At 37.8% G+C, this 24486-nt stretch overlaps 1 protein-coding gene across 2 annotated transcripts in view; it reads left to right on the top strand.

Moving 5' to 3' along the window:
* The window catches only part of atg5 (ATG5 autophagy related 5 homolog (S. cerevisiae)), a 47961-nt gene extending 24081 nt beyond the window's left edge, over positions 1 to 23880 (top strand). The window contains exons 7-8 of one of the 2 annotated variants that reach the window (XM_005929492.2): positions 320 to 437; positions 21458 to 23880. In XM_005929492.2, the coding sequence (XP_005929554.1) occupies positions 320 to 437; positions 21458 to 21594 (255 nt within the window). In that variant the 3' untranslated portion in view covers positions 21595 to 23880. The remainder of the gene's footprint in view (positions 1 to 319; positions 438 to 21457) is intronic. The other variant, XM_005929491.2, reaches the window with a different exon arrangement.
* The last annotated feature ends 606 nt before the right edge of the window (positions 23881 to 24486 follow it).

The following is a 24486-nucleotide window of genomic DNA, read 5'->3' as shown; positions in this document are numbered from 1 at the left end:
GTATTATGAATGGGAGAATATGAAATTTTCATCAGTTCAGCATTGAGTGCCTACACTCACTGTTGTCCAAACACAACACCAGTGCAGTAAAAGTGTACCTGGGTAGAACAAAAAACAATTGAACACTCAGTCATGGATTGGCCTCTCCAGAGGCATTACTGAACAGAACAGAAGGCAGCCAACATCCAAAGAAGAGCAATGAATGTCCCTCAAGAAGCCTGGAGAACTATTACCGAAAACTTTGATGTTAAACTCAAATTTCATGTTTGATATACTATAGTTATGATTCTATACTTTCCTCTACTCTCATTACTTACAGGCAATGAGCGATAGGCCATTCATCCAGAAGCTGTTTCGACCAGTTTCACCTGAAGGCAATGCATACACCCTTGGTGACCTGCTAAAGGAAATGTACCCAGCTGCTATAACAAATGATGGTAAGTGGTGCACACAGGCAAGTTCGAAGTGAGGGAGTGGGTGAAATGTTGTGTCTTCACTTTTTTTTTTTTTTTTTTTTGTAGTCAGCAACGTAGTCACATTTGCATCTCCTTAATAACAGATAATGGCAATGCCATCAGGAATAATACAAGCATAACATCACTAACATAAACACACAAGACTGTAATGCCGACATCGCCACCAGTTAACACAAGAAGTAACAGAATGTGTTATCTTTGGTTTTCTTATCAAATGTGGGTCATGCCATATTCCAGAAGTGAGAGGAGAAAAGAAAGGATCCCTTCTTCTTCTTCTTTTTTTTTATGCTGCTACATGAGACATGTCTGAGATTCATTCTCAGAGATAATAAGGTAATATAACCATGAGATGGTCTCGGTGAAGAAAAACGGTGGTAGTTGCCAGAAAATGTGAATAGATATGGGGATGGGTAGATAAAGAGTTGTGAGTCATTAAGGCTTTGTTCACACTGCAGGTCTTAATGCTCAATTCCAATTTTTTGATCAAATCTGATTTTTTTTGTGTGGTTCTTCACACTACAAAATAAAATGTGACAGCAAACACGCTCTAGTGTGAACGGTTCACGGCCCTCAAAGCAGCCTGCATGCGCAAAAGAAGACACACAACGCGCTCTGCTTACGGAAGTAAAAGTGGCGGCTACAGAGTTAGTAGGTGTTGTTGCAGCCGTCTAACAATTTTTGCACAGTCGAAACCGACAGAATTTTGACAAATTAATTAGAGAAAGAAGAACACTGAGAAAAAAGAGAGTGCGTGTTTTAACAATGGGCTTGTCTGGAGCATGGGCTGCTACCTCCGTGCAGAGGTATATATGGACACAGAGTCGTTTAGCTTGAATAGAATTGTCTACCCATATGCCTCGCTCCGTCTCCGGTTTCCGCTGCCATGCTTTCTCGTTTGTCTTCTCCGGCGCTGATAATTGGCGTCTGTCTTGTGTCAGTGACGTAAAAGACGGATTTATTGCGACATGACCATTCAAACAGCAGTCGCTTTCTAAAACGTCAGATATGTATCGGATTCAGTGACCCCGGTTGGATTTCAAAGTATCGGATTTGGGCTGTTCAAACTGTCATACCATGATCGGATACAGGTCGAATAGGGTCAAAAAGTCGGATTTGATGCGCTTTCGCCTGCAGTGTGAACGTAGCCTAACAGACAAAGTCATGTGACATAAAGTCTTGAGGTGAGCTGTAATCTTAATAAAAGGAGGGGGGGGGATGTTTGGTACTGTATTAATAATAAATAGATATACAAATGACAACACCTGTTTCTCACTATCAACTCTAAAAATGTATGATTTTTACAGTGGGTTTTCAGTAAAAGAATTTATTTTTATTTTATGTTTTTTAAAAAGAACATATTCTGCCATTTAACAATAACTTTTCACAGAAAAGTGTGCATTGAGCTAACGGAAACTTTTCTCTTCTTGTGCACATTTAAGAGTCATGCTGAAAGACGTCTTTCATTTCCCACAGCAGAATTTCTTCATCTCTAGAAAAAACTGAAATGTATTGTTGAAAATAGACTTCTTTTTTATATTAGAATATACCAGGGATTCAGTGTGTCGTTGAACCTCTTAACACTGACAGAAAGGGTCATTTTCACTGGTCTAGTCCACTTGAGATCAAAGTGGGCTATATTTGGGCCACGATGTAAAATGAGTTTGACATGCTTGTGTCGCCTGTGTTACAGTTTTAAGAATAAGGAGAGAAATGGATCAATATGCTGAGATTTACTTACTTTATGTCCAGGTTTTGGGGCAGTAATCTGAGATGTCTGCTAAGGCCACAATATGATATTTTGAGCTCTGGAACCTAAAGATAATGGCTATGTTCTGTAAAGTGACCACTTGGGGGGGAAAAGTTACAAACAACATGTTTATCCTTTTTTTTTTTTTTAAATTATTTTATTTTATTTTTTAAATAAAGTGAACTTAAAGAGCAATGCCAGTTGCATATACATAAAATGACACCTAGTGTGGTATAAAGGCTTTGTTCACCTGTGGCATACACAGTTTACTTGCAGCTGTGATGGAGGCATGGAAATAATGAAAGAAGAGATAAGAGGAGAGGAGGAGAAAGAGAGCAGCAGCAGTCTAAACAGGCAGTGTCTGCGCAGGAGGAGAGAGGAAGTAGATAAGGACACAATAGTGTGTTAGGACAGAGGACCCACAGGAAACTCACCTGCATGAAAGAGACAAAACCATTAACAGCCCCCCTTCTCCCTCTGTCTGCCTAACTGTCTATTTAACATTCACTCTCTTTCTGTCTCGCCCTGATTGTTTACATTTAGGGCTTTCCGCAAGGATATAGAGCAGCCATTGAAGAAAACTAGCCAGCTAGGGACGTGTAGGTCCCCCAAAATAAAAACATGACTATAAAAGTAAAAATCTGGCCAATATGTTCACATGCACCTATTACTTTTTGTTAAGTTCTCTCTTTCTCTTATATTTAAAATAACTAAACTACGGACAACAAGCGACTGTTTTTACTTTGTTGTTAGCAACAATGACGGTAAACCCAGCGCTTGCCGTCCACTTATTTTCTACATAAACCTTTCACAATAAAGCTGAAGATCCTGTTGAGGTTTTTCAAAATAAACTGAAATGATGACAAACAGAAGGACCAGTCAAAACAAATCAAGGACCTTATTTCTAAACGAGGGGCTACCTCTGACATGGACATGGTTTGGTTCTGAAAAGTGGGACATGGACAGAAAAGAGCCGTCAGGTGCTCAAAATAAAAACCTTAGACTCAAATGTTAGAACAGGCTTTTTCCAGCAGCATGCCGTGTAATAAATACTCACAAAGAAAATGGCGGCTGTTACAACTTACGTCTAAAAATGTAGTTTCATGTAGGGCTGTGCGATATGACCAAAATCTCATATCCTGATATAAGACATCTATCGTCCCAATAACGATATAAATCACAAAAATTTAACATTTTCTGTAAATTCAGTGAATCTCGGGCAGCTCGACTTGTGTGAAGTGTTTCCAGTTGGGCGTCATGTAGCTGGAGTCGAGTGTTTTAACCGATGCATGAAACTATACATTTTTAGACATAAGTTGTAACGGCCGCCGTTTTCTTTGTGAGTATTTATTACAGGGCGTGCTGCGGGGAAAAGCCTGTTCTAACGTTTGAGTCTAAGGCTTATTTTTTAGCACCTGAAAGCTCTTTTTTTTTTCTTCTCATCGGTAAATACTCTGCATACTCTTTCACGTGATTCAGTTTATTTTGAAAAGTCTCAACAGGATCTTGAGCTTTATTGTGAAAGGTTTATGTGGAAAATAAACAAGCGGACATGCGATGGTTTTACCGTCGTTGTTGCTAACGACAACGCATAAAAACAGGCGCTTGTCCGCCTGTAGTGTGGTTATATTAAATATAAGAGAAAGAGAGAACTTTAACAAATTAATATAGCCACTGCAGTGATCATCAAAACCATGAAAAAATATTGCCGTAAACAGTTTATTTTGCGACACCACGAAACAAATGATAGTTTTAAATGAAACGATGGAAAAAGGACATTTTTATATTGTCATCCGATATACATCGTTATATCGAACAGCCCTAGTTTCATGCATCGGTCAAAACACTCGACTCCAGGTAGACGACGCCCAGCTGCAAACACTTCACTCAAGTTGAGTTGCCTGAGATTCACAGAATTTACAGAAAATGTAAAATTTTTTACATTAAATACACAATAGCACTAAAAAGCTTGATTATTATCATATTTTAAATCTCCTAAAGTATGTAATTAGTTTTATTTCGGCACCAAGCCACTGCAAGATTTGCTTGTATCAAAGTAACCCAAGATGTTAGATTTTTTCCAATTCTATACAACAAATAACACAGCACACAAAACACATCTTTTGCAGCTAGTACACTCAAAAATAATTCAAATAAAACAATAGAGTAGTGCTTTTTAGTATATGTCGACAAAAATGGTGCTAAGGGTTTAGGGTGTGATGCCAGCTTCTTCACTGTTTTGGTTTACCCTCACCCCTCTATAGCCTCAAAGCCCAGTTGAACAAAGCCTTTAACATCCATTGTACATTACCCACTTATCAGTAAATGGGAAAACGCAAAGCACAAGATATTTCCTTTAAGAGTTGGTTAAGCCCAAAAGCAGACTTAAAAGTAAGTAAATATTGGAGATAGAGAGGTAGCGCCCTACCTGCTACAGAGCATAGCCATTAACTTTACGTTCCAGAGCCAAAAATATGGTGTTGGGGCCTTAGCAGCAATATGGTAAAATATATTGTTTGGAGCACCCAGCATGGACAGGAATTGAAATCACTATATCAGAGGATATCATCAGCATAAGTGGAGCAGTTTGGAGACAAAGTAAGAGAGGCAGGGCTGAGACTGTTTGAACTTGTATAGAGGATGGAAGAATGTATAAAGTAAAGGATGCTGAATATGGAGCTGCCAGGCATTAGGAATAGAAAAATGCCACAGAGAAGATTTGTTGATGCAGAGAACCAGTGAAGGAGAACATGTTAGTTGGTGGAGCATGCTAGGGACAGGCTGCTATGGGTACAGATGATCTGCTGCAACAACCCCTAAAGTCAGCGGCCAGAATCATGAGTTGTATGAGTTCTTAGAGTTTTAAGATTGGATAGTGTTGTAGTGTAGCTGTAGGGTAGCGCACTGCGTTTCTGTGGCAGATTATGAATTGTAACAGAGAATGACAAAAGTGGATGGTGTGCACTTGTTGTTTGTTGTCTAACAGAGTCTCTGGATTACCAAGAAATTGTCCTGACCTAGTATTAATAACTAAAGCTTTAAGTGAAAAAGTAATTCAGAAATCATAATCTGTCCTTGTACAGTGCGTGTCTTTTGTGTTGTCATAGTTTCACAGCCTTTAGAGGCTTGAAACTCGGCAAGTACAATGTCTTTGGTTTCAGTGAAATCCAGCCAAGACGCGGCATCTCTGTACTGCACCGTAACAGCTGTCATAGTTTCCGTCACAGTTTAAGAAAGTTGTTAGAAGTTCATTTTATATGCATTGTAGTCATTGCCATATTTTAAGGTTTGCTTTTTTGACTGTTTGAAGAATGGAAGTAGTGGCAGATAAATCTTCTTCCTTGTTCTTCTTTGCTTTTTGTTTTTCTGTCTGTATAGTTTTCCTGATCTAAGGCTCATTTTTCCTCTTTGATCATCTATCTCTATCTCAGGTGTAGTCTTCATCTTCCCTGTCTGCTTTCGATGTCTTTCATGTCTTTGACGTTAAATCTGCTTTTCTTTGCTCTCCTCCCTCCCAGAGGGGTCCGCCAGCCTGCCTTCTTGATCAAGGTGAAAGTGGCCTTTTGTCTCTTGTCGTTTGTTTGGTTTCCACGTCTTCCTTGGCTGCTAGATGAGTTGGGTGATAGCCAGGGATTATGGCGGCATGTTTGGATTAGTGAGACCGGGACTTGTGTTCAGCGACTGGGTGGGGTGGTGATGTTTGGGGGGAGGGGGTTTGCTGGTACTATTCTTGAAGAGTTCAGAGAACCTTTCTCTTTTTATGCCGGCACTCGAACAAAAAGAAAATCTGGGGTGCTCTACATCTGTGTGATCTTTCAAACATCAAATAACAAGGGTTTTTCAAACAAACTCCTCCTCTGTTATGTCTGAGAGAGGATTGGTGCTGACCCTGCCAGGATCCAGAAACCAGTTGTAGCAAACAAATGGAGGTGGCTTGAATTAAGACATACAAAAAGGGGATTCCCAAATCATTCTCTGTGGTGGCCGAAAAGCCTGATTTGCCGTTAGGCTTTCGTTCCCTCCACACTGCGGGAAACAAACCCAAAGCAACATTTTCCTGTAAGCAGCGGTCAACACTGACGTGTGCTGAAGCTGTCTCATCTATTTAGGTTTTTTTTTTTTTTTTTTTTTTTTTTTGGTACCAGGTGTGTTACTGAGCAAGCTTTTGTTAAGAATTTAGCTTAGATTTGCCACAGAAATCACAGCCTGAAGGGTGACGCTGCCCACACATGACATGTGTTTGACAGACAGTTCTTGTAAGCGAAGTTGCAGGTTTTTATCGGAGGCGAGTACAATCATGAAAAACCCTTGCATTGATTATTGTCCATGAATAATCGTAGGAAAACCCCTACCTCATCATAGCCCCCACAGCCCCACCCTGACCAACCCCCCTCTTATTTGAGTGACAAATCCACACAGCGATCTCTCAGCGCACCCTCTTTCCTCCTCCCACGTTCACCCATTTCAGTAACATATTTGGTACAGCCCACTCACTATTGGCAGGCTTCCCCATACGGTTCGGCTTGGTTCGGAGGCTCGAGGGGAAGTGTAGGTTTCAGTGGCTGTTTTGATACAGCAGATATAGTGGGTTATGGTTCATGTGCGGGGGCGTCTGAGATGTGCACCAGACAGGGGAATTCAGAATGGCTTGAAAGCCTGCTTGATGACTCTTTCTATTGTTGATTAAAATGTGGTCAGCTGAGATCTTCTGCTTTCTAATTCTATCCGTACAGCTTTACTGTAAAAGACTGCGATGCATGTGAATGTTTTGATAAAAATTTCTATTGCCTTGTAGACCTTAAGCAAATGGAAACATGAATGCACTGCTTGTGCTGGTAGGATCGGTGATGTTAAAATTTTGTCATGTACAAGGTTTTTCCACATCCTTAAAGAGTCTTAAATATGCATTTATGAATAAGAGGAGCTAACAAAATACTGTATTATTATAAATGTTTTAAATCGACATTTTCAGAGTAAATTTTCAGCACACAATGCTGCTATTTGCACCCCCTGTATAGATATATATCATTCATTTTGCATTGAGACCATGTTTTTGTTTGCCTAATTCTTTCAGACTGTTTTTGTCTAGTCTTCACAAGGTGTTAAAAAGACAGCTCAGATGAAAAACACATGAACAAAATATTGCATCTTGTCATTATTTATTTAATTAAAAAAATCAAGACAAAATGCACAAGCACTTTGTGAAAGAAAATAGGCACATACCATGATTCAGTTACTTGTAAAACCATTTTTAGCAGTAATAACTTGATGTAAGCCTCATTATATATTATATAGTAATATAGCCTCAAAATTACAGCACTATATTTAAACGAAATTGATAATAGTATTTCTGACAATATGGACGTTTTGGACGTGATGTCACGGGCACCATATTGGATGTGATAAGTGGTAGCGATCATATCCCGTCACTCAGAAAGTTTACATAGAAATTATGACTACTTCTTTTTTTCTGCCTCACAATCTCCCTATATTCTGCATCAAGGACAGAAAGAGGGTTTTTTAATCACTTTTCTGTTTCAGTCTCACTCATGAACTGAAGTTTGGGTTCTAACATAAGAAATCCTATATGAACATATTTAATAAAATTTTGATATTATCACAATAAGTTATCGTCAGCAGATAAGTCATGCGACCCTCCCATCTTTGGACAGCTGACTGTTGATGGCTAATCAACAACATAACTCTACAAGGTAACATCATGTCAGCTAGCATTAGACTTTAGCGTCTTAAAAGTTTTAACTGCTTTCCCTTTGATCAGCATTTTGATTACGTCACATCATTAGATAGTTTATTTGTTAAGTGCAAGTCTGCTCATGATAGAGCCACGTCAAAAAAAAGTTCCTGTGTTAATCGTGAATAGGGGTGAACTATTCACGGATAATACAGGTAAACTAACAGCAGCGCTTACTGACAGAAAATTATGGCTATCTTTAACAAGTTACCTCAGTATTATTGTTGTTAATCACAAATGAGCTATGTTGACAGTTTAAAGGATAATGCACAGATGTGTCAATATCAAAATGGAATGCCCATCTTCACACAAAATACTGATTCAATTCAATTTTATTTATATAGCGCCAAATCACAACATAAGTCGCCTCAAGGTGCTTCATATTATAAATGTACTGATAAGCATTCACGTTTTTGTGGGCCTTCACATCTTGTTCAATAAAATGTAAGGGGTTGTTGATAATATAATGATATAAATCGTGTGACATTAAGACTGGGAGAATGTCAGGGCTACACTTCACAGCATGGGTAAACACACTCAGAGGGTGAAAGTTAACATCCATCTTCACCCCTCCCACATAACGAGGAAGATGCTAGTCAATAATGTGTTTTACTTTCTCTGAAATAACATATACACTTGTTTGTTTACTCATGGTTGCCATAGTTTATCTTATCTACATAATGTTTAGTAGGTTTCTCACTATGTTTCAAGAGTATTACACATCCTAAATAGCCGACCTCTATGTCGGGGGGTGGACAGTGAACATTGTAAAATGAATGGCAATTTCCACCCATCCTTTCCAGTTTTACTGTCAATGATGACGCAATTCAAAGTGTGAATTTTTTACCACAAGGTGCCACCACCAGCAGCAGCAGCATTATGGTGCAATAGACACTGCAACTTCAAGTGTAAAAGTATAAAATAACACTTTAGTTTTACCAGCCTGTGTAGGATTTTCATATAATTAAAAACACAAAACAACAACAATAACTCTTGCACACTGACTCACGTACTGGTCCTGCTGCCCTTCAAATGTATTAGCAGTAAATGATGCAAGAGTTGCACTGTTTTTTCTTTTAGCAAACCTGCCATGCATTCAGGTGTGAATGAGTAATTTGCCACATAATAAAATTGAAACTGGGATGTTGTAACTTGAATTGAGCTCTTTAATCAGCTGCTTTTCTACCGTGTAATTTTGTGATTAATTTCCAGCTACAGTTTGTTCTTACTGTCATATGAAGTGATAATTTATGAGCTCTCCAGCAATGGTCTGTTGAGTCATTTGCTTACATTTGGGCTTCACATCACCAGCTTCTAGCTTCTCTTCTATGGAATTATTGACATAAATATGATACCATACTCCTCCCTCATAATCTGGTTGTACTTGATGTTGAGTCTTTGCCATCTGTTGAAACAAATTTGTTGTTTACACCTGTAGTGGCAACACTTTCTTTGCATATCTTTCAGAGTATTGTGCTTTGTCAGAGGTTCAAGAAGCTCACTTCTAATTAACAATCATCACAGGCTGACACATCGCTTTCATTCTCAAACATGTCTGGTTTTGTCTTGTTGTTTGTGCAAAAGCAAAAGTAGATACACAGAATCATTATATCACTGATAACTTTACTTAAATTGTTAACACTTTTACATCACGTGAAAATGAATACTTTTATTATTGTGGACAATATGATCGGGTTATATGCACTGCTCTCTTGAGGTCCTGCATCAGCATTTTAATTAAAATTGATTTTAGGATTAATTTTTTTTTTTAGCTTGAATAAAGTGATATCGATGCATTGAATCCTGAATCGATTTTTAAATCTAAATGTATTTCCGCAGAAACGCCAGAATCTCAGGTTAAAGCTCACAAAACTATTTCAACAACCACCAAACAGCTAAAACATCAAATGAGAGCAGGTAAAAGACGTAAACACAAAACACGGATCGTTTACATACACGGATGCGCCATTGGGGCTGAAAGCCGACATCTCACAGATTCTGATGCTGGAGGTTTTGTCACTCTCTGACCCAAATTCAGTGAACCAGCTAAAACTACACTTCACATTTGATAAACATTGTCATTAATTCCCTCTTACTTTTGCTGTTTTGCTTCCACCATAATAAAATCACACTTCCACCATTATGCTGCTGTTTTTGTTTTGTTTTTTTAATGACCTCCCACAAGAAAGGCTTTATGCTGTTCAGTATCGAAGATATGTAAACTTTTACAAATTATCCCAAATTGCAAAATGCTTAGTTTTGTAACTTTGCCCTGCTTCACTTCAGCAGCATCAGTTAATGTTCATATGTTGATTCATGTTTTCTTCCATTTTTGATCTACTGCAGAATATTTTTAACACAGTTATCTGCTATAAAAAGCCAGACCAGGAAAATCTCCTTCATGCTTTTCTGTGTTTTATCCTCAGATACTTTGACACAAAGGCATCTGCCGTGATGCTCACACCTCTAAAGTCTCACAAGTGTCAGCTTTGTATTTATACATTGATATAAAAATATGTATATGTACTGATAAATTATCAGAATTATAATATTTCTGACTGTCTGAGTCAAAATTGCTCAAGCAACCCAGCTGAGGTCTGGAGTTCAGACTATTACAACATATTATTTCTTCGTTTTTTTTGGTTGTTATGTATATTTATTGGTATGCTTTGGATTATTTTTCTGTTGCATGATTTTTGGCAAGTTTTAGTTGTAGATGGCCCCGCAGTTGACCCAAGAATCCTTTGGTCTACAGAAGAGTCCATGGTTTACTCAATGGTTTACACTGCAAGGTGCGCAGGTCCTGTGGGGCATTCCCCTGGCAATGCTGCCAAATAAGCCACACTTGTTCATTCCTTTTCATGATTTGACTGTCATGAATTACAGGATTTAACATGTTAACTGAGGCCTCTAAAGTCTGAAATGTAGCTCTGTCTTGTTTTTGGGTGGGTTTTTTTTTTTTTTTTTTTGCTTTGCAAAGTTCTCTTTCATCTTTGTCACTTTATAGCTAGATTTTTGCTAAATAACCAAGGTCAGAAAATCCTAGAAAGTCAATTTGGTTTCTCTATAAACGGTGTTATCAGTAAGAGAAATGTTTCATCACTCATTCAAGTGACTTAGTGTCAGCTGACTGCAGCTTTCCCCAGCCTCATAAATAGCATCGTTGCACAACATTTAAAACTAGCACCATTGCTTAACAGAGAATTCTCATGGTCATTGAACAGTGATCATGAGAATCTGCATATTTATGATCATGAAACTGAGCTCATGGCTCATTGTTAGGTAACGGCACTAGTTTCAGTTGTGCAACTGTACCGTGTATAACTTTGGGGAAACCTGCTGTCAGCTGAGACTGAGGAAGTCACTTAGAAGTGTGATATAGCGTTCCTCTCACTGAAAATGCTGCGTCCAGATGAACAAAACCAGCTTTGTGGGACTTTTTCACTGTAGGGTAACAAACTTCAAATTGTGTGATCTGTTATAACCCCACTGATGGACAGCAACAATTGCTTCTCTAAGACCGTGTCTTTTCATTGTGTTAATACACATCTGAATGCTGCAGACCAGCCACACTGCCACCATAAGTAAAAGTAGCCACTTCAGGTCACTGAAGTATGAGTATGAATGATACGTTTAACAAAAATGTAAACTCGGTAGGGACGGGTTTCGTTTGCAAAACCACGGCACTAAACTCCTTGAGATAGGGTTACAGTAACTTATTCTAAATGGATATTTCTCAGTCTATTTTTAAATATACAATCACATTTAATTTGATTTGTCAAAGAAGTTATAAACTATGGATAATGGGATATCATTTAGGACTGATATTTTCATTGCAGTAATCACAATACAGTGATGTTACTAAACTCAACCACCTTATTGCAGATTTTAAACAGAGATAATGTTTAATGTGATTGCAAGTTTGTGCTTGTTTTATATTTAAAGTGGTAATCAAAATGTCCTAAAACTTTTGTAGTGTTGCCGACCAGTTTATGTAATGCTAAGGTTGCATTAATTCAAAAGTCAAGTCAGTTTTACATGTATGGGCTAAAATTAAGTTTGTATTTTCTGTACATTAAACAAATAAAAGCTCAGTCCACAAAACATAATGTGGATGGAGTGTTTTTGTTTCTGACTCAAATGTGTCTCTAGCACAGTGTTTTCAGAAGCTCAGTGTGTGGTAAAGATGATTAATTTCTATCAAGACACTTATGATTAAGATATATTATTTCGCATTTTTTCTAATCACAGTTCTTGTGCTGCTGCAGGTTAACGGTTAACATATGAAAACCATAGCTTTTATCAAAGGTCAGTGGTTTTGTAGAAAAAAGATATTGAAACTCTAGCATTCAGGGTCATTATCTAAAATGCTGCCTACTTTATTTCTATTATGTACAGGGGCTTCATATACCCATATGACTGAGCAGAAGTTAAAAGATGTTAGAATGATAGTTTAAAGAAATAATTTGCTAAATCAAAAGTTCACAGTAAGATCCAATAAAATGTTTTAAGCAATATTTTTCTACATATAGTGGAACCCCGTCTTACGAATACCCCATTTAACGAAAAATTCAAGTTACGAAGGCACTTAACGGCAATATTTCTGCCCGTGTTACTGCAAAATGCCCGCGTAATGAAAGCCGCTGGCTCTGATTGGCTGAGCCCAGAATGCCTACAATGCCCACAATGCCTTACGAATCATGTGACAACCCCCTTGACTTTCGTACATGCGCTTCACTGTTCCACTTGAATGACGTATTGTTGTTGCAGTTAGCAATTAGCCTTTAGCCTATCGTTCACTCAAAAGGCGCAATGGGTGCTTCGACTTACGAAATTAATTCGTTCCCGAGGGTCTTTCGGAAGTCGAAGATTTTCGTAAGTCAGGGTTCCACTGTATTGTAAATTTTATATACAATCTGTGGTGCTAAACCCAAATCATATAGGTACAATGTTGAATACCTAAAAAGAAAATGGATAGCATCTTTACAAAACCTAATGAAAATCAGTTTCACCAATTTATTTTGGCCATGTCAACGGACATGTTAATATTTCAGCCTTGCAGCCTTCATCAGAACATTAGGTCATTTTATTTGCGTACACCTTTGTTTTTAATTACTATCCTATTTTCAGAATATACATGAATCTTTGAATCTTCCAGACTGTGAAAATGTCATGACATAAATGAAATGAATAACAAATTATTAACGGTGTATTAAAATGTGTCAGACAGTAACATTACATGATGACTTTTCTTCAAACATGTAATCAGAGGCCACTTTATTAGGTACACCTCGCTAGTACAGGTTTGGACACCCTTTTGTCTTTATAACTGCCCTAGTTTTTTTCATAATATTAACACCCCACATTTACTGCAGATTTTTTGGCTACACATCTAAGATGTGAATCTCCCGTTCCACCACATCCTAAAGATACTCCATTGGACTGAAATCTGGTGACTGTGGAAGCCATTTTAATAATGATGTTCAAGAAACCCGTTGTGACATTATTTGACCTTTGTGACATCGTGTTTCATCTTGCTGGAAGCAGCCATCAGATCATGGGTACATGAGCAACAATGTTGAGGCAAAGCTGTGGTGTTCACCTTATGTCACCCCCAAAGGATTTGTGTCTTCGTTTTCAAGGATTGAATAGGTGAACTTGTTAAGCAAGTGTAGTAGTAGTAGTAGTAGTAGTAGTAGTAGTAGTAGTAGTAGTAGTAGTAGTAGTACCATTGTATGCAATGAGCACTGCCCAAAGCAGACGGGCCTCTGACCTCCGACACCAACAAGGCATTTTGACACAGGTATACCTAATAAAGTGTCCATGAGCGTGCACTATACTGAACCTTCTTTAAATAGTCACACAGCGATCTTTGTGTGGTGACTGTCAAGGCATTTTTCAGTTATTGTATTTATATGTACTGTAACTTAGACGAAATTCCTGCATGCATACTTCAGTACATCAGTAAGATTTCCGTAATACTCACAGAAAGTGTTTCCATGTGGAGAGTTGGACTCGCCAGCTTTCATTCAGTAGCTAGGTAGTCATTTTTATCCACCAGTTAGTCATTAGTAATTCATTCTGTCAACCAGAAAGTCTGACCAGCTGCCAGTCATGCAGTCAGCCGCTGTTTGCTGTGAGGAGACTGCAGCATTGTGGTCTTTCTAAATAGTCTTTGGCCGCGCTTGGTTGACAAAACATGCTCTCTTGGCCAGCAGTTGGGTACTACTCAACCACAGGGTGTGTGTGTATGTCAGCAAACAAATTACTCTTTTTTTTTTCTTTTTTTTTCTTTTCATATAGATTAGACTGTTTATTTGCTGTGTAAACGAGTTATTATTAATGAACTGATTTGGATTTTGGAGTGAGCCAACTGAGCACTTACTATTAAACCATAAGCTCTCTGTTTGGTCTTTTTAGCAGGTGTGGTCATGATTTCTGGACATGGAAAATCTTCCACTAAGCAACTTCCATTACAGAGATTTAAAGATATTTACAATCATCACTGATTACGTTTCTTGGATTTTTTTTGTCCTTTGGACAAAACATTTTTCCAAAAATACTGAAGTAATGGATTGTTATCTTCTTGTCTGTAAAAAGTACTTATGAAAATCAGAAGCTGGAATTGCACACTACAGCATAGTAATGTAGTTTAATTATACAATTTAAAATGCTGATGACAGGGAAAAAAAGTAGGTGATTTATTACTTAGCAGTAGAGCTGCTGGATATTGATGACTAGATCTGCGTGTTAATTCTTGTCAGCTGGCTTCAAAAAGATCTTTTCCCGGTGTTAATGGTCAGAGCTGTCACACGAATGATTCACAGAACTGTATTAGTCAAATCGGGAAAACACCACTTTTAAATCTCTATTCCTGTATGATATTCCTCAGCATTGTTTTTTTTCTTCTGTACGTGACACTTCTTCTGACGGTTATACCTGTACTTCTGGTTGCTTGAGGGGGAATCAAACTCTCCATCTTGAATATAACCACCTTTTTTCTTGGCATTAAAAAACAGGTTAGTGTTGTTGTTTGTGTCACTGCCAGAATGCTTGCTCATGGGTCATTTAACCTCAGTTTGAAGGGATTTCTTTCTAACAAGACATTGTGGACAACCCATTCTTACCCTTTTTAATGGTCTTTACCTCACAAATAAACTCATTTCACCTTTTGCTTCACTCAGCACTTCATGACAAGTAACTTGGTCTTGCTCTCATGAGAGAGAGCGTAAGAGTTGCTGGTTTTACCACGACTTCATTTTCCTAGCTTGTGTGTCTTACTGTGGTGTTTCAAAATGTTAAGCAGGAACCAAACTAACCTGCTAAAATGCCACAGCCTCACAGTGGTAACCAGCAACTCCATTTTCTGCGAGGTAAATGGAGTTGCATGTTTCTACAAATCAACAAACTATGCCAAACTTATGTAAAACTATGTATGCATCCATATTGGCATACATGCATTTTTAACATCAAGTTAAATTCCAATTTCAATATTCAAATGTTATTTACCACTATACCTGTGTTGTGCTCCTTTGTGCTGCAAGGGAACTTTGAGAGCAACCTTGAGATTGAGAGGGTGTGTGGGGGCGGGGTGTGAGTCAGACAGGGTAGTACGAGAAGAGGCATACAGACGCTGGCACGGCTCTCAGAAAAAAATATGATAATATATTATCAAGCTGTAATAATATAAACTGTAAAAATGTGTCAGCCTATCTTAGAAACTCATTTTCTACCCTGCTCTAGTTCAGAGTTCACATTGTGTGTCTTTCATAACACCTCCGTTTTATATACTTTCCTGGTAAATACCCATGTTTTTTTCAGTGGTTTACTACTAGCGCCTCACAGCGAGAAGCCTCTGGGTTTGAAACTCCTGGTCGGCTGGTGCCTTTCTGTTTGGAGTTCACATGTTTTCCGTGTGCCTGCGTGGGTTTCCTCAGTACTCCGACTTCCTCTCCAAATCTAAAGAAATGATTAACTAGTTTTTCTACACTGGTTATAAATGTGTAAAAAGTGCATACTGGTTGGAAAAAAGATGATTGTGGCATTTAATTTGGGTTTTAAAGAGCTCTTTATTAATTATGGTCCATTCCATAATCCTTATGGCATCATCTGAGTCACTAAATGCTTTCTTATGGCTCTGTCATACTAGATTACAAATAGGATGGCAACCTCCTGGTTAGTAGTTTAAAAAAAAAAAAAAAAAATCAGTGGTTGTCCGGTGATTGCATTGAATTTTTTTTGCTTTTGGCAACTGATTGTAATTAATTATGGTGATCAGCCGGTCACCCAGAGGTTGCTCATGCTGCCACGGCCATATACCGATCACAAGGAGATTACACGGGTTGGCTGGTGAGAGTTGTGAGGATTAGTACTTCATGCACATAATAAAATGAACTTGATGAGCAAGAATGTTAGGGGCAAAAGGTAATTTTACTTGCTTTGACAATGTCCTGGTGGTTAAAGGCTATTTTAGCACTCTACAAAGTTCAATTCCTTTGACAGTCTTTTGCTGTATTTTGATGACCTTAAGTCATCTTAGAAAGTTAAGGATTAAGTAGGTTACATATGCGCTATCTCTATTTCTCTATTTCCTTCTCATATAACACGAATATGATATGTTTCTGTGGTTCAAAGGAAAAAAGCTTGTTTTAATTAACTGTGTCAATTGTTTTTGGCTTAACATGTGTCAGCTGTTCCAGTGGTGCAGATGTTCGATGTGTTTTTTGCAGACGAAGTCATCAACCCAGGCTGACCTTACTGGCAATTCAGTTTGCCTTTTCCTGCTTTTTTTCTCATGTGTTTCCCAAATACTGTATGAATTTGTGTGGGTTTTAGCGTGACACTGCACACATTCGTCTGACTAATTTGGGTGCAGGTGGTTAAAGTGATGATCTAAAGTAATATTTATGTGTTTGAGTAGTGTATGGATGTATGAGAGTTTTTGGGGGGTGTGGCCCATTGCAAATTTCCCCGATTTCTCATAGTGATACTGTGATAATACGCCTCCTCCGCCCCCATCTGCCTTTCTGTTGCCAGGCAAGGGGTAAAGGTTAGTGATGGTTAAGAAATACCACCCAGAAATGTGTTGTGTGTGTGTGTGTGTAGGCGTGTGTGTGTCTGTGTCTGTGAGTGCGTGTAAAGCAGAGAGAGAGAGCGCGATTAAATGAGTGAACCAGGGAAAGTGTGTTTTCACTCTTGCTGTCACTTAAGCAGCATCTCACCTTTTACTTTCTGTGCTTTTGAACTAAATTGCACTTTTTCTCATGATTTTTTTTTTTTTTGGACATTATTGCCAAATAGTTAGTTAATCATTGCTCCCCACCCCCCAAACACGGTGTCACAATTATGTACTTTGTTTCACTGTTCACAGTACAAATGAATGCAGATTCAGAATGATCAATTTCAGCCTCTGACGATTTTCACAGGTTCATTGTTTTTTTGGTTTATATTTTAACACATTAAAGATTTGCTGCTCATAGAGGACACTATGGAGCGGATTGTGCATTGTAGGACCATAATACGACCTTACTAAAAGGATTTTGTGTAAAGTTTAAACCAAAAGCTGCCCTTTCTTAGTTGCACGCTGTACATTCACTATTTCTTTTTTCTTTTTCTTTTTTGCGTAACATTTTTCCCCTTTTCAAATTCCTTGTAACACATTTCAGTTCAGCTGTTTTTTGCTCAACAGCTCATCTGTAAGTAATGGACCTCCACCCAAAGATGATTTTCTTCAGAGTGTGGACTCTTCAAATGCTGTCATCAAAGAAGAAATAACATTTAAAAAAGAAAAGAACAAAAACTTTTGTTTTTTTTATCCTCTTTCTTTTTCAGATTGTGGCTAAGTGGTTTGAGCACAGTTAACCAGAAGTGCAAACAACACATCCTTTTAATTTCGCACTTCTTGAATCTTCAAACATATTTTATTATGTTTAAAATGCATTAATAATGCTATTGTGAGATAATTTATTTAATTTAATTAATTAATTAATTAATTAATTTCATTAATTAATTTAATTCCACCAACAGCTGTACTGGAAATGAATGGTGAAAAATCATAAATAAATTAAAAATTCAACAAAATAGTTATCACTGTTTAGATACAATTGGTAATGTTTTTTTTAAATTATTTTAATTTTACCAACTTGTTTTTTCCTCTCACATCTACATGGTTTGTACTTTTCTCAAATGCATTTCTAGGTGCTCAGAGGTTTAAAAGAAAAAACACTTAAAAAAAGAAGAAGTTTTATTTCTGTAAAATAAAGTCCTGTTTAGATGCTTACACATGCACAAACTGTATTCACCAGACTTCCTGCATGCACATAGCATCAGTTAAAATAAGCATGCAGAGGCCAAGCCATTCCTCTTTCTTTCTTTTTTAAAAAATCATCTGCTGGGGTAATCTTATGAACCGCTACTCTAAAATAGCACTTTAGCTATAATGATTAAACAATTCTGGTTTGTTTTGAAGACTAGTACCAATACTGGATTACATAAAAGCAGTTAAAGAGCTTTTAAATTTAAATTCCAGCTGCCACCAGTAGAGGCAGCTCACAGGTCTGGCCTAAATGTGCACAGCCTCCATCTTCAGAAGCAAACCTTTGCTGCGAACTTGCATTGCTTTTTCATTTTAACTTATTGCATGTTTCTGTTTGCCAGTAAGTCAGCAGGTGTGGGGTGGAGTTGCTTCTCAGACCGGCAGTTAACGCTCTGTCTTAACCGTCCTCCTGATATTACGTGGAACTGAATGAGGACAACAGTGTGTGTGTGTGTGTGTGTGTGTGTGTGTGTGTCTGTGTGTGTGTGTGTCTGTGTGAGGACAACAGTGATAGACAGGAAAAGGGCAATCACTGTCTGCCTTTCTCACGCAAAGACAAATGCAAAGTACAAATGGTAAAAAGCTCAAAAACGGTTTCTCAAAAATAAGTTCACGTTTAAAATTTCAAATCTAAACTAAAAGAATTGCAGTGTCATTTCTGCCTGTACGATGAACTGGACCAAAAAATTTTGACTGTTTTTATGTTAATTGACATATTAAACATAGTTTCTGTTTTATGGCCAATTAAAAGGTTTGTCACCTTCTGGCCTGCTCACTGCAAAAATATGTCTTGAAGCATGAATATCAGTCAGGAAGGAATTATTGGTCAGAGAAGTCAGAATATTTATGACTTTAATGAAATTAAAATATGAACAGATAACATAATTTGAGTTGCTTTATATAAACTGCCCTGCACATTACAAAAATGTAATGATTTTGTAATTTATTATATTAAAACTAGAGGTCAGTTCCTTACTCTAAGAAGAGATTATCATTAAAGCTCAGTGGTAGAAAATATGCGTGCATACTTTTTTTTTTTTTCTAAACATTTCTGGTCTTCAGAAATATGTCTGAGGCTTGAAATGAGTCTGAGCTGCTGTATGCATGCGTCCAACCACTACTTGGATAAGTCTGTACTTGCATAAATCTATAAAAATTCAGAAGCTTTTTAACATTTTAAAATCTGCTAAAACAAATGTAATTGTGTCTTAAAAATTGTTGGAAAGAATATAAAATGTACTAATTATTAAGGCCTTAGTATTAAGTACAGCTAAAAGTAGTAATAAGGATGGTCATCTTGACGTGGTCTCCTGTTCATTGCTCTTGTGTTACCATGATTATCTTTTCTTATTTTTGTACCATTTTTACTTTTATGACATTGAGGTAGTTTAGATGAAAGGAAAAAGCTAGTGCTTGTAATTGCTAAAGGAGTTTTATTCTTAATTTCCCATATTAAAATGAAATAATTTTCCAAATTCACACCTTATTTCTTCAGACTTGACAGAGCTCCTTCAGAGGACATCATGCCACTGCTGATAAAGAGATCATTGGTTAAACTAGAGGAGTTTACAGATTAAAAGTTGTCATTTAATCTTTAGAAATGTACACTCGACGAATGATCTGACCTCCGCAAGTTGAAAAGGTCGAGGAAGTTGTTTCTCATAACGTTCGTTTTTTTTGTGTTTTTAGTCGTGGTCCTTTGAGGGATGGGCGTTACCAAAGGACGCTGACTCTCACTCACCACGCACTGTCAGAGTGAAAGTTTAAAATTCGAATCCTGTGACAGGTTAACAAAAACAATAAACTGCCACTTTGCTTTTTAACTGAACACACACTCACATTTCCACTCATACTTTCTCTCTTCTTTCTCTCTCTCATCCACCACACCAGTGGTATTACTGTACTATCTGATGTGGTCTCTCTCACCTCATGTTAGCATCTCTTTTCCTCTCTTCTCCTGCATTACTTCCTAGTCTTTGTGCTTTTATCTTGTTTCTTTTTGACACCGTTGTCTTTTCTTTTCTCTACTCTGCTCTGACTTTCTCACGTTATTTCATTTTTTTCATCTCTCTTTCTCTCCTTTCTGCTTTTAAATTGTCACATGATGTTTTCCTTTGTTTTTTCCTCCTGTTCATTAATTTATGCAGCACTTTCACACTCTTTTGGGATGTCCTCTGTTTGTTTTATATCGGCACCCTTTTTTTTTCAGAGTTAAACTGCAGACAGTTTATCAGGCAGCCTCTTTTACTGTAAGCCATGCTGTTGATGTGTGATGTGTGGAAACAGTGGTTTAGCATTTTCTTGCTGTTAACAAGCAAAAACATGTTGGACTGGATGCCAGCAAAACCTGTTGAGCATTATTGGGACTGCACGAATGTGCAACTTACCCACATTGTTGTGCACCGGTGCTTCCGCTTACCATCATCAACACTGGTTTTTTGCCCTGCGGCGTTCTTGATTCTATTGCTCACATAACAAGACACCTTTACACATCGGTTCGTCTTAATGTTAATGACTCAGGAGTTTCTGGATCTCGGGTATATCAGTTTAATTTGCATAACAACTTCATTGACTGTGGCTTTCAGAAGGGTTCCTGTGCCATTGCAGTGGTTTCCTTTACAGAAACCTGTCATTTTTTTGTGCAGCGCATCCTCAAGGCCTAAGAATCACATCTATTTAGTATTTCGTATCTATTTAGTATTTCTTCTGGGACCTAGTTGCTTGCATGCTGTGATCTTTCCATATTCTCTGAATCCTTTCATGATAAAAATGTGCAATCCCTTAACCTGCAATGCCACATTGGGGGGGAAATGATATTCTGAACTGTTTTCCTGTACAGTTTTTACAGATTGATGAACTATTTTACTCGCTTGGATGCGCTTTTCAATTTAGACCTACTGGTCCGTTGCCAGTTAACTTAATTAGTTTTCACTGTTTTGTGTATTGGGTTTTTTGTTGGGTTTTTTTGGTCAAAGAATCTTTCAATATTTGTGTAATTGTGGTTGAAATAATTTGCATTATTTTGGGAGTGTAATTGTATATTACAGGAACAACGGCAGATTAAACACTGAGTTTGGAAAACCAGCACTGAGAAAAGAACATATTGTAAATTTGTACTTTTAAATAACTGATGGTATTTACTAACTGTCCCCTCTCACTCCATCTAGGTGAGCAGAAACGTTATCAGGTGGTGATCCACGGCATCGAGCCGCTGCTGGAGACGCCTCTGCAGTGGCTCAGCGAACACCTTAGCCATCCTGACAACTTCCTGCACATCTGTGTTGTTCCCACTCCGAGTGATTGAGGCCACTTCTGCTCCTGCAATGTACTGTCACTGTGATAAGACACTGGCCAGCCAGTTGACCAGCGTTTTCTTTTAGTGGAAACCTTAACGTAACAGAACTCTTTAATGAGAAGGAGGATGCAAAGGATGCAAAAGGGGATATTTACTAACCCTTTTCCAGCTTATCTATATATATTTATATCCTCTTAAAATTACTACTGCTCCTCCTCTTTCCCCCTCAAAAACTTGTTTAAAAAAGGAAAGAACTTTCTCCTCTCCTACAAGGAGAAGCAAGAGTTGAATGAGCAAAGGATCTCGTTCTTTTTTCTTTTCTTTTTTTATTCTTTTCCCACGTCTTCTCCTTCCACTCCTCTCTGAACAAGCAAACATCTCAATGGGAGAAGAGGAGGTGAACGAATCCTTTGTTTCACAAATCTGGCACACATCTTCCTCCTTGTCTTGTCGGTAACTTTTCTGTAGACAGGGAAATGGAGTTGTTTCTAGTTTGGGGTTGGTTCTAGTTATCAAATCCTGCTGAAGTTGCCTTATTTACTGCACATTATCATCTTTATCCTTATTGTCCTCTCATCAATGTGTGGACGTGTGCACATGAAGTCACTTTAAGCTCACATCACAACCTTTTTGTTGGTTAAAAATACGGATTCATTTGACAAAGTGGGCTTGAATAAAAAGAGGATAAACTGATTTGGAGTTTTGGCAGCAGTGACTGACATAATTCACTGATCTCAGCATACCCAGGAGGTGTTTTGGGCTGACTGTTTACCATTGAATTTTGAGTTATTTGCAAAAGCAACTTAGCAATCAGAATGTCCAAAGTGTTTCTGTACTGTTGATGAATTAGCATTAAATTGTAGCTTTGATTTTAAAATTATGAAATTCCTTTTTTTGTTTGTTTGTTTGTTGGCAGAGAAAAAAAACTGCCTTTGCACAACTTAAGGTCTTTAATTTTTTAGATTTGTTGCCCAGTGGATGGTGGGAATCTGCAACGCTCAAAACCAAATGTCCATAAACTAAAAATGACATGGTGGCATGGTAAAAGCCTGTTTTTACTACTAAAAAAAACAATGGAGATGTTGAATTTTCACAGAGTTAACATTCAAAAATCACGTAGCTACTAATGAGGCTAAAGCATTTACTGAGAGACTCATGGGGAAAAAAATCCACATGTGTTTTCAATAGCAGGTGTTGATATCTTTCCATCAGTACAACACTCTTTAGCTGTTTTTACTGTCTGTTTTTGTCAAATTTGGCAAGAGCGTCTTTTCTTCACTGCCAAACTTAAATGAGCATCTGGTTTTGTTTCATTTAAAGAACTCAGCTGAGATAATGAGACGGCAGGCGTACTTAGCACTAAGTCTGCAGTCTGTTGGGGGCAGTGGTGGTTTTACATGTTCTACATATGCTTTAAATAATTTTGTTTGTTGACACAAAGAGAATTGGCAATAGTGGGCAGCATTTCTTTTACAGCATAATGGCAGTAGCTGAGGAATGCAATGACTAGATGAGTTTGTAAAATGTTGCCATGTTTCTCTCTCGTATCGGCATCTTGACTTTCTTTTGTTTGTTTTGATTGTGATTTTTACTGTTCACAGTGAAATAAATTGCCATTAAAAATCAATCTGACATTGTTAATCCATACTGATTTAAAATCAAACTGAAATCTTTTATATGTATTTAAAGGCTCTGTACGGAAGTAGGTTTCATGTGATGTCATAGCTAGAGGGACATACCCACTCAGTTTCTCCACAGCGAACCTGTAGGAATGATTTACATGGCATTGCAAAAATACTTGCTCAACCCTCATAAAACAACATTATTTTATAATATGTGATAATTTTCTTGTTCTTCACTTCATACATGTGGCGTTATTTACTCAACCAGATTGAAAATACATGCAGCTCTCCATACTTTGAAAGCTTTCGCTCTGGCAACAGTGTAAGGTGAGCATTCTCTACAAGATTCACATAGATGTCGCTGAACTGGAGCTCTGGGAGAGACGTCACCACTTACAGGAACTTGGATAAACCTGCTGGGGCAGAATTAGTCCCCAACACTTGTAGTTTCTCTTCATATCTTCGTTTTTCCTCCATGGGGAGATGATCCAAGTAGTCTTGGCTTGAGATAGGTGGTAAAAACCCGAACACTTTTTCCTGCAGCACTACTGACTTTCCACTATGGCCCATTATGATAAAGTAATGTTTTGCCTGCCAGCGTGGTGAGACAGTCAAGTGACTGAAAACTATGAATACGAGTAAGGAAGTTAAAATGACAAAAAATACGACTTCCTATCAAACTTCTTATGTCTGTTCATGTGAAACAGTTTGAACTCTCTTTTTTTTTTTTTGCAATGAGAGAGTGTAGAGCACAAAACAAGTTCCTCATGTGCAGGATATCTTTCCTTTCTCTGGCTATACTTACCAGATTACCAATCAGGCTAAGCGGTCAAGCAAAGGTTGCTGTTAGCTAAAATCTATCCGTGAGCGCAGCCATGTGAAGGAAGTAGTGTTGGCAAGATAAAGTATGACCAATCAAAAATGGGTCCACTGGCAGCAGAACAACAAAGGGAGATAAAAGTATAATGTTAGAAAAGTATTAAAGGTTAAACACAAAACAAGCTAAAAGTGCACTGTTCGCACACCGTGGTCCAAGAGATCTTCCGAGAAGGGTGACGCTATTTTTCGGAGAATTGATTTGTCAGCCAGTGGTGACTTTTTTTCTTTTTCTTTCTTTCTTTCTTTCTTCTTCTTTTTTTTTTAAATGTTCCTCTCTTATATGGGACATAACCTTCTCCCGATCAGGTCACATCTACAGCATGAGTCACCAGTACTCCAATGAGAAGTGAAACACCTTCGTAACACTGAAAACCCAAGGTTAACCTTGAAGTTACTTCAC

Source organism: Haplochromis burtoni, unplaced genomic scaffold, assembly GCF_018398535.1.
Source record: "Haplochromis burtoni strain Fernald_Lab_line unplaced genomic scaffold, NCSU_Asbu1 Contig_124, whole genome shotgun sequence".
Classification (NCBI taxonomy): Eukaryota; Metazoa; Chordata; class Actinopteri; order Cichliformes; family Cichlidae; genus Haplochromis; species Haplochromis burtoni.
This window is presented reverse-complemented; position numbering and strand designations above follow the sequence as displayed.